This window comes from Chelmon rostratus, chromosome 21 (assembly GCF_017976325.1).
Source record: "Chelmon rostratus isolate fCheRos1 chromosome 21, fCheRos1.pri, whole genome shotgun sequence".
NCBI lineage: Eukaryota > Metazoa > Chordata > Actinopteri > Chaetodontiformes > Chaetodontidae > Chelmon > Chelmon rostratus.
In genome coordinates, this window is record NC_055678.1 from 16,338,209 (window position 1) to 16,349,204 (window position 10,996).

A 10,996-nucleotide genomic window follows, 5' to 3' on the forward strand; every position below is an offset into this window, starting at 1 on the left:
GGCACTAAAAGTGTGATAAAAGTCTCGCCTGTGACCCTCCCTGTTTTTCTGTCTTCCTCTGCTGTGTTTCTCAGATGAAGGAGACAATGTCCAAAAGTTATTTTTAGAAAGCTGCACTTGTTTTTTGCCTGGATTTGGCCATCTCCTCCATATCTCTGCCAAATGCTTGCTGTGAGGGGAATAAGTAACATTGAGGATAATCAAGGAGAGGAAGAACTGAGCGTGTTCTCTGAGGAGAATACCTTCATGTTACCCTGGCTGAAGGCGTGAAAACAGTTCTGTAAAGTAACCTTGCAACTGTTGCCATGGATCTCGACGGGCTATTATTATTTGTGAAAGAAAATACTCTTTCTCAGCCATGCTCACTGTTCTTTCACTCTGTTGTCTCTCTCTCCATAGATCTATGTTGTTCTTCAACAGTTTCTCTGCAGCTGGGATGTGATACCTTTGGTTCCTCGTTAATTAAAATCCCCAGTCATCCCAATCCCCAGAACCCCAAACCCCAAGACCTCAAAGTCTCAAATTCCCAGTACCCCGGGCTTATCTTTACTTTGCCTTTATTCCAGGCCTGTGCAGTACAAAGCCAAACCTGAAGCCCAGCAGTATCCACCTTCTCCAGACCCCTTTACGATTACGCCCTACCTCTTACCTCTTGCTATCAGTAGACACTCTCAGCCATCATGGCCTTGGATCAGTGGCCCTATCCCCCCAACATCTCCATTCCGGAGCCCCTCCTGTATGACAGCTACATCCAGGGGAACGAGTCCGACCTGGACCTGAACATCTCCGAGACCAGTGAGCCTCACCAGGACAAGACCAGCTCGGTGGTCATCACCCTCATCTACTTCATGGTATGTGGCGTGGGGCTGTGCGGCAACTCCTTGGTCATATATGTAATCCTGCGCTACGCCAAAATGAAGACGGTGACCAACATCTACATCCTGAACCTGGCGGTGGCCGATGTTCTTTGCATGATGAGCCTGCCGTTCATCGGCCTGCAGCTGGCACTGGTGCACTGGCCCTTTGGAGAGGTGCTTTGCAGGGTGATCATGACAGTAGGTAGGTGGAAAGAAGATGGCTAATGGTGCACTCCAGAAAGCAGCAGCAGTTTTACTGGGCAAAGAAACAGTTTTGGGTTCCTGAAATCTGCTGGTTGCAAATTCTGAAAACCTAGATAAACATTGTATTTTCTGAAATGTTAAGACTTCAGCTGCAAATTACAGAGTGTTTCCAGTCATTATGGGAAGCTATGCTATCCATCTTGAGGCTGTATCACCATCTTTAATGTAAAAAAGGCAAATAAGCATATTTTATGCTGAACTATTGCGTTCAGTGTCTATTCTAGATATTTAAACAGTAGCTGTAATTCAGACTGTGTTCGTGTGCTTAGGTTTATTAACAGCCTTTATTACACTCAGTTCACCTCCTGCTATAATAAAAAGAACACGCAATTAGTGATATTGTGATATCCTCACCTCGCATTTCTTTCTCCATTCCTGCACTCTTTCTCCTATACCCCCTCCCAGACTCTCTCAATCAGTTCACCAGCATCTTCTGTCTGATGGTGATGAGCATCGATCGATATTTGGCTGTGGTCCACCCTATTAAGTCCACAAAATGGCGGAAGCCCCGCGTAGCCAAGCTAATTAACCTGACAGTATGGGGTGTGTCGCTGTTAGTCATCCTACCTACGATGATCTTCAGCGGCCTTAATAAGGTGCCAGTGTGTGGGATCGTGTGGCCGGAGCCCCAGGATGTCTATTACAAAGCCTTCATATTCTACACCTTCTTCATTGGATTCTTCCTGCCACTTGCAGTCATATGTCTGTGCTACCTGCTCATCATAGTCAAGGTGAGAGCCCGCCTCTACCAGGGCTGCCAACTCTTCAATTTTGTTTGGAGTGGTGTCGGTGAAGTTTTACGAGTAGGCCTTCTGTGGCATTACCCACCGCAGGGGTCGGGGTCATCACTGCTTTTAAAGTTTAGAAAGTTCAGCAAACGACTTCACAGTTTTAAAGTGTTCATAGAAGAAAAGCCAAGTCAGTAATTATGGTCAGTGATGAATAAGTATGGTTGATAAGCAAACCTGCAACAACAACATTATAGCAACAGGAGACCAAACCCAACCAGGGTACCAGGGGACCTCCACCCCCACAAAACTTCATTCCAGACTGTTTTCCTGCATTCTGAATTTATGGAGTCGGGAGGACAGGAGGGAAGGTAGCACTGAAAAATGTGACTCTTAGGAGAGTCTGGAGGGTTGGCAAGTAGCTAAACAAACGAACAGCAGCATTGTACAAAAAGCAAATGAAGGAGAAAAACACATTGCTCAGAGACGCTGGATCCAACAGGGTCGTTTTGTCCAGAAAACAAACAAAACAGACTTTATTAAACTGGAAAGAAGAGAGGGCAAGGGTTCTACACAGGATTAATTGGTTTAGATTTGTCAGAAGTGCTTTCGCACATACTTACTGACAAGCCCACAAAGGTAATTTTTTCTTCTGACACCTTGGTAGCTAAATGATGCTATTAACGAATGGTGCTGTCTGATAAATAGCAGCATGATAAATGCATGATGCACTCTTGCAGCGTAATGCATTCATTAGACGATGGAGTGTCTAGCCTGTCTGGACTCCAGCCTAAGTGACTTGTTGCAGCAATGCCCTCATTTGCATGAATGTTTAGATGTTCAGCTGTTCTAGGGTCAGTGGAGATCCGGGGCTTCAAAGACCCTCTTTACTCCTTTTGGTAGATTCTTTATATTTCTCCTTCTTTCATAAAAGAGTGGCTTTGAGTCTTCCTCTTATTTGACTATGTGACTCTATAATTGAACATAATTTCTGTTTTTGCATTTACATTTTCTTCTAAATTCAATGACAAGATATCTTTATTTCCGGCTCCAGAACTATAATGTTTAACAGAAGCCTATAATAAGGACTGTGTTTCCAGTGTGTTCCCACTGAAAGCCATGTGGCTTTGGATGGCCCCGGAACAGCTAACTCGCTCTTAATGATGGTTACATTTCTAACATTCCAGCTTTGAACGTGTAGCATTAAGAAAGACAGTTTTTCCAATCTGTTTCCGAGACTCTCAAAGGAATTGTCTGACATTTTGGGAAATACATTTATTAGCTTTCTTGCCAAGACTTGAGACCTGAATACCTACAGGCTAGAAAACCACAACGTGATGTTTTTGCACTTCAGTTTGGTCACAGATCATTTTTTTTTGGAGAGAGTGGAGCTGCTTTCAGTCTTTATGCTGAGCTAAGACACGGTCTCCAGGCTGTAGCCTCATATTATTAGACAGATATTAGAGTGATATCAATCTTTTCATCTAACTCACAACAAATAGAGAGATGGATCGATCATATTGCCTCTGTGCAGAGTGCATTATGGGTGCCAAAGAGAAAGCAGGTATTCCAAAATGTCAAACCATTACTTTAAGATGTCTCCGTGCCTCACAGCGTGAATATTGTGAGATCTTAAACAGCTGACAGTCCATTCTTTTGCCAGGTGAAGTCGTCTGGCATGCGAGTGGGTTCCACCAAGCGCAAGCGCTCCGAGCGCAAGGTGACGCGGATGGTATCCATCGTGGTGGCGGTGTTCGTCCTCTGTTGGCTGCCTTTCTACATTTTCAACGTCACCTCGGTCACCGGCTCCATCAAGCCCACGTCTGCCGTGAAGAGCACCTTTGACTTTGTCGTGGTGCTCGGCTACGCCAACAGCTGCGCCAACCCCATCTTGTACGCCTTCCTGTCGGACAACTTCAAGAAGAGCTTTCAGAACGTTCTGTGCCTGAAAAAGGTCGCAGGCCTGGACGAGATAGAGCGCAGTGACAGCCGGGCAGACAGGAGCAGGATGGCTAACGATGCTGCGATCATCAATGCCAACTTGGAGACTCACAATGCTGCCCTGTTGAACGGCGAGCTGCAGACCAGCATCTGAGGGTAAAGGAGCTGCAATCACGTCCAGGGGGGCCAGGGAGGCTGAGCAGCGGTGCTTGGGGCTTCCAGACTAATAGGCCGCCAGCGCACTGCTAGTGACCCCTGTTCAAAGATGCGGGGGCAGGAGGATGATGTAATAGCTGCTGCTTGTGGACATTGACACATGAACAAAGTCCAAGTGAAAAATAAACAATTTCCTAAGGGTTTTCAGAGGTCAGGGAAAGTACACTGACTCCAGCTCAAAACTCTTGATATTTGGGTTAACGAGGCAGCTTGAGATGGTTCGCCTTGAGGCGAAAAATGCATTTTGACTTGAGTGGTTTCCAACACCGTACAGACAAATGATGCTGAAATCGAACATGAAGAAGTGAGCCGTTCATGCTTGCCAGCTTGAGGTTTGTGCTGGGCTGTCAGAAGCCCTGCACACTGAACCAAAATTGAAACAAGACTCAGGGTCGGAAAGTGGATCGCTGTGGACCCAGAAATACCAGGGCTTGTTCACCCACGGTAGAGAGATATGAGGGGATTGAGCACCACCCATGCCCTCCTTGACAGAGTTAAGAAGGGTCGGAATTGATTTCTCTGAACGCGGAAATACTGTTCAAGACACTGGCCAAACATGTCAGTGGAAAACAGCCTGCACTGTGACCAGAGAGAAAAGTCTGAAACCTCAACCCTGAATAGTTTCATGATCATGTTTTATTCATACCAGCTAAGTCTGGTCTTACGTAATCAGCAGGGCAAGAAAACGGCAATGCCCTCCTAACACGACATCTTATTTTCTGGCAAACGAAGGAGGCTCTTCTCCCTCTCTGGCTGCCTCCTTGGTGGGAGGAGCTGCATTGATGCATGAACTCTGAATTTAACATCCTGGATTATTGATTATGCGGCAGGATGGGAAAACATCTGGGTGGCTGCTCTGACCTCTCCCTTTAAAACAGCTTGACTTTGTATAAACAAAATGTTTTTCTGTCAACCTCTGGGGGAAAGTTGTGGACATGGACAACTCCATGGACCAACCAAAATGACTGGATGGATTTCAGAGGCAGTAGTAGTGCTGTAGATTTGGTATTATTGCGATGCATCAAGGACAGCTCTGAAGCTGCGTGTGTGAAACCCACTGTATGTACTTTATACTGCATCCTGGTCTTCACAGTAGTTGCTCCCTGTGCCAGCAGTGCCATTGTAAAGAGCCCATTTCTACTTGTAAAGTGGTGTGTTTTGACAATGTGAGATTTCCTCCTGAGTTCATGTTCACATTTGGTTCAGCCAGCGTGTGCTTGCAGAATTGCCTGAATTTCACAGACGGCAGGAAAATGTGTCACGCAGTCAAAGAGGGAGGGAGAGAGGGGGAGACAGAATGAACCAAAGCATGTTTTTGCATTTTATCTAGCAAGAACACAACACATTAAGACAAAAGAGAGAGAGAGATTGTAGTCGACTGCATAGATGCAATGCGATCACGCTACATGGCATTTAAGCCTAAAGATGTACACCAGTGATTTTGTTTTACACTTCCATCAAGAGATCGATTTTTAAACAGAGGGTCAAAATCGAAGCAGCAGAAGCCGAGATATCAGAAATTAAGTCAGTACACCGGATGACTACTTAATGAACAGGCAGCTATAGTTAAGTGCACATGCAGCTCCAGTGTATTCCTGTACTCTGTATATTTAGTGGCTTCTTGTGATGCACAGTAATGTCAGGATGCCAGATTGATGAATGAAATAATCGATTAGTCAAGCAGTAGAACGTCACAGAGGCTCCCATGTTTTTACTTTCAGCCACGCACATTCACAGTCCCCACAGGATGAACTGTAATAACTCTGGCGATCCCTTAAATTTCCACCATCATCAGTTGGAGTTTTAAATGCATCCAGTACTTTTTGTTAGCGTGCTAACAAGCTAAACAAAGATGGTGCACATGGTAAACATTATACCTAATTATGGGCATGGTAGCATTGTCAGTGAGAGCATGTTAGCATGCTGATGTTAGCACTGAGTCAGAGAACCGCCAGTGGCTATTCATTATTGATGTGATTTGGAATGTCTTCATACATTTTTACATACTGTCCATATGGAACAGCTCCAATGAACATATTCGTATGGTTATCAAACTCTGACCTAAATTTACCCCATTTGACAACACAGTCATCTTTCAGAAAATGGCTTGTTTGCTTAGTTTACTGGGGTGACCAATGAGCCACAGCTTGTAGTACAGTGAGAGCTACAACAAAAGACCTTGCCACAACAACCTGCATTCGGAAACCTTATCACTCCATCAGTGCCGGCTGAATGAGCCCGTCCACGGCATCTATTTCCAGGCTGTTTGTGCACAGTTACTTTTCCAATGGACCTCGATGATGGAGCCACGCCTGGTTGCTGGGAGATTTGTCAAACAACTGCAGAGCCTCCACAGTAATAAGGTCAGCCGCCATATGCTGCAGTGTCAGATTCACTTCGTCCCAGCGTATCAGTCAAGTCAGGAGCCATCAATCAGTGCAACCAAAAGAGATGTGGAGCCAGACAGGGCTCGTCCTGGGAGGTCACTGCAGACAATAATTAAGTGTAGCCCACACGTACACACACACACAGATAGCTGTGGTCGTAGTGGACCACACAGCCTATAATTTGTCATGACAATTTCTCTATGCTGTCACTGCTCGGTGTTGCAAAGTGGCGATCAATTCTGCATGATACTGATCCAGTGTGTGTGTGCCCTGCAGGGTTTATGTGAGCGACTGGAATGTCTGGAGTAGAATTTGATCATCGTATGAAGAAGACCTGTGAACCACCCTGAAACATGCAATATCTTTCTGTATATCTTTATCAGAAGTGTGTGTGTGTGTGTTGCAGTGAGAAACTCCTTTCGCAGCCTCAGCCATTACAGTTAAGGTATTTAGCGCCTTCAAGCCTGAAGTGCAAGAACTATTCTCTCATCATCCACGACTAATTACTGTTGCTGCCTCTGTTGTTCTATCTATTCCCCAATCTCTCTCTCTCTCTCTCTCTCTTTCTTTCGCGTGCACAGCTGAGAAGAATACGAGCTGACACACACTTTACACCCACCCAAACTGAACTGAAACCCACTGAACCACACTGAAGGAAACACACGATGCCTGCCACTGCCGCTGGCTATTTGGACACACTTAATGGACTTAATGTACTAAATGGATCGTTCTGATGTTTAATAGATGTTGATAAGGCGGTTTGTGCCGAAACCAGTGTAACTGTAGCTCTAAAAGGACAGCTGAGGCAATGAGACGGCGCCCGTACTCCAACCTTTGCCATCTCGTGAAATCAAGACCTAAATGTCTCTCTGAAATGAGGTCATGTTCTGAAAAAGTTGTGCTCATTCGGGTTGACACGGGGCTTGGCTTGTTCCTGCCACCGCACAGTGTACAGACGAGAGGCAGAAGGGGAGGAATGGGGAACCTCTGCCTGCTCTGTTTCTTTTTGCGCAACACAAGTTGATTTGCGAAGGGCTAGAACGTGCACTACTGAGGATGCACCGTTCGATATTAACTCTGTGTACTTGTGGTATCCTCCGCTTGTTCTTGCATGGGCACTGTCCCCGTCACCTCACGAGTTAAAACCAGTTTACAGGGCGCCATCTTTTTTTTTTTTTTTTTTTTTTGCAAGATGCGCTCCTGGAAAAAAATTCGGGTTCAACTCTTTGGCCTTCTGAGTTATGATCAGCAGCGAATACGAGTCATTGTTCTGGTTAAAGACATAAAATCAGATGCGGGTTTTCAACACTACACATTTCAGATTATAATCCTGATCAATTAAAATTTAGCCAAGATGGTTGTAACGTACGTGCGTGTTTCTGACAATGTACAGCCATGGATATGTATTTTTCTGTGCAGTTACTTTCATCTATGTGCCTTGAACTTAATATAAAATTGTGTGATGACGTCAGTGTACAGCAAAACAACATTGTGACCTGTTTCTCCAAAAGCCAAACAACCAAAGGCCTTTGTATTGTACAGACATGTTGGTAACCAAAACACGACAAGAGACCTGTTGTATATCATTTTTAGTACTATTTCCCCAGCTTACATGGCTTACGTTTGTGTGATATGATGTCAGAAGCCGATGTTTATTTGTGACTATTGTTGCATAGATTATAAAGTGATCATTGATTGTAATAGAGAAGCAAATGTCCGTGTCTCTGCAATTTAAATGCAGGCCAGTTTCTGCTCTTGTAGTCAAACCTTAGTATTTCTTTGTCATTGGATGTGCATATGTAGCCTGTGTGTGGGTGTGTGTGAGTATGGACTCACTTGGCTGAATGCAGTATTTAAGACGACTACTGTACATCTTAGAAGGTTCCTGAAATTGAAGGGCCCGTCCGCTGTTTATTTCCTCCAGGAATATGTTACATGGAGGAATTCTGAGTTTTTTCTTTATCCTTGAACACATCATACAGAATACACTATGTTGTATACAGATGATACCCTGTGTGGCATTCATGAGTTCCAGGATTTTTCAAGATGCTGTGAAGGCCCAAGTTTGGACAAAGCCGGGAGACCACACATGAGTTTATTTAATATTAACCAAAAGTCAAATTAGATATAGCTAACAACCCAGATGAATGGTTTTCCAATTGTCAGGTGATCATCTTTGCATGGTTTGGGTATGAGTGGGATATTTACAAGTTCTTTATTAACACTGTGCTATGATCTTCTATAGTGCAGCTGCATGGCTTATGTATTAGGTGTATGATGTTAACTGTTTACCAATTTGCAACGGCATCATTCAACATTTTATCAAGATCAAGCATCTTTAATTTGTCTTGTTGCTTATTGCTGCTGTCTGTGTTTTGCTGCGTTGTGTTGCTTGCTTGCATGGCTACATGGAGTGGATATTGTTGCTTCCTGTTGCTCTGCACGGCTCATGCACTGTCTTGAGAAAGCTCGTCTTGTCTGTGTTCCTGTCTTTGTGGTGTCTTCTGTCTGTAAACTCCAACCGTCACCTCCCTGGCTCTTGCCAAATGACCAGCTGAGGATTAGCCCCCTTGTTATCGCTGGCACATTTACAGAGGCACCCGAAATGTTATTACAATTAGAAAATGTGTCCAGACTGTTTTTTTGGTCCACCGCTTTGGCCCCGACTGAAGGATGCAGATAGACGGTTTGCCATTAAATTTGGTACAGACGTCCATGGCTGTATCATCTTTGGTGATCCCCTTATTTTTCATTCCGCCATCAGCACATGATACGATTTATACATAGACAAACACACACACACCAGTCAGAAGCACTAACAAAACAGCAAACTAACCCGCTAAATCGGAACAAAACCAGGCAGCTGATGATCAGCAGCTTTCTCTCATTCATATAGGGTGTGACTGGGGGAGGAGGGAATATGAAAGAGTCGTGTATGCTGTCGCTACAGCCTCCATATTTTCCATCCAAAATATATAGAATAAGTCGTATCTGACAGCTGGCTGGGAGCAGTTCAAAAATTGCATCAGAAATGGTCTCAAATCATTCAGTGTATGCCCAGCTCCAGTTGTACTTTGTAACTAGTGCTAATAAGCACATGTTAGCAGCTACTACATTAAGCGACAACCCAGGTTAAAAAAAAAAAAAAAAAAGTTGGGACATTCTGTAAAACACAAATGAAACAGAATGTGATAATTAACTTATTTGACAAATACTCAATTGAAAACAACACAAAGAATATATTCCTCGTGTTTTAGCTCATCAGCCTCATTGATTTTTGTAAATATCTGCTTATTCTGAGTTCTATGCAGCAACATGATTCAAACAAGTCGGGACAGGAGCAACTAAAGACTGGGAAAGTTGTGGAACGCTCCAAAAACACCTGTTTGGATCATTCCACAGGTAAACAGGTTGATTGGTAACAGGTGATAGTATCATGATTGGGTATGAAAGGAAAGGTTGAGTCGTTCACAAGTGAGGATGGAGCGAGGTTCAGCACTTTGTGAACACATGATTGGATAAAGGATGTTACTACATGGGCTCAGGAACACTTTGTGAAACTGTAATGAGTAAACACAGTTGGTTTGCAAATGATTGCATTTTTTTTGTAGCATCCCAACTTCTTCAGTGTGTTAACATTACCAAGTTAACATGAAGACATTAACATTTTGCACAAGTCTCTGCTGTAACCTAACCCTCACAGAACCGCGAGTGTGGCTGTGGAGATATTTTGGTGCTTTGCAGGAGTCTGTGTGTACGTACGCCTCAGTTCTCTCAACAACCGATCAACTGATCGACTTCACACTTGGCAGACGTATTGCTGAGCTTTTGCAACCAGAAGTTTTTAATATAGCATCGCTCAGGGACGCAACTATGCCACGCTCAGGACCCGAGTGTTAGTGTGAAGTTGTTCGGACGAGCGGTTCTCAAGAAAGCTGCGAGCTGCAATGCCAGAGGCCAAGCGATCGGCCTGTCCCGAACTGGTATGTGTTTGAACGGGCGCTTACTTACTCTCATAACTGTGGGCAGTCTGGCTATGGGTCATGATGATTTCACACGTTAAACACACGCTAAATCAATCAACAGCCTCACACATGTAACATGCAAATGTGCATAACACAGTCAATCTCGAACTTAAATGTCTTGATGTATTTTAAACTCTAAATCTCAAAATGAATGCTTACAAGGCGTCTGCAGTTGTTTCATTTTGTATCAAGTGATAGCGGACAATCATCGAAATCATATTAAATGCATGTTTTCTTTGGTTTAATGTGTATTTATTGAGACATCCCCTAACATGTGGAACATGTAGGCCTAAAGCTCAGTTTAATACCTTCCACACACGAGCCCACGTGCAACAACGCTCCCTCACATCACCTTTCATTTTCTCCTGTCTGAGTCGCCTCCGTGTGACTCACGACGACGAACGCCGCGCCAATCTGCACTGCCGAGGATTCACTTTGTAATGTATTCTGAAATTAATGTCGTGCCTGGGGGTGTTTTATTGTGCGGTGGCAGGTGAGAGGATGGAAACGGAGATTAAATGCACGAAGCAGAAAGTGAATAGCACCTCCAGCCAGCTAAATACCAGCTTTGGGAGAAT

General features: G+C 44.3%; 1 protein-coding gene across 1 annotated transcript; it reads left to right on the forward strand.

Annotated features, from left to right (window-relative positions):
• The first annotated feature begins 680 nt into the window (after positions 1-680).
• sstr2a (somatostatin receptor 2a) lies at positions 681-3,944 on the forward strand. The gene is made up of 3 exons (XM_041962441.1): positions 681-1,059; positions 1,527-1,852; positions 3,513-3,944. Exons 1-3 carry the CDS (start codon positions 681-683, stop codon positions 3,942-3,944), a joined length of 1,137 nt encoding a protein of 378 aa, XP_041818375.1.
• The last annotated feature ends 7,052 nt before the right edge of the window (positions 3,945-10,996 follow it).

Coding starts and splice junctions, on each gene's coding strand:
- sstr2a (XM_041962441.1), top strand. CDS start 681: ATGGCCTTGGATCAGTGGCCCTATCCCCCCAACATCTCCATTCCGGAG. Junction 1,060..1,526: donor CAGGGTGATCATGACAGTAG/GTAGGTGGAAAG, acceptor ACCCCCTCCCAG/ACTCTCTCAATCAGTTCACC. Junction 1,853..3,512: donor ACCTGCTCATCATAGTCAAG/GTGAGAGCCCGC, acceptor TTCTTTTGCCAG/GTGAAGTCGTCTGGCATGCG.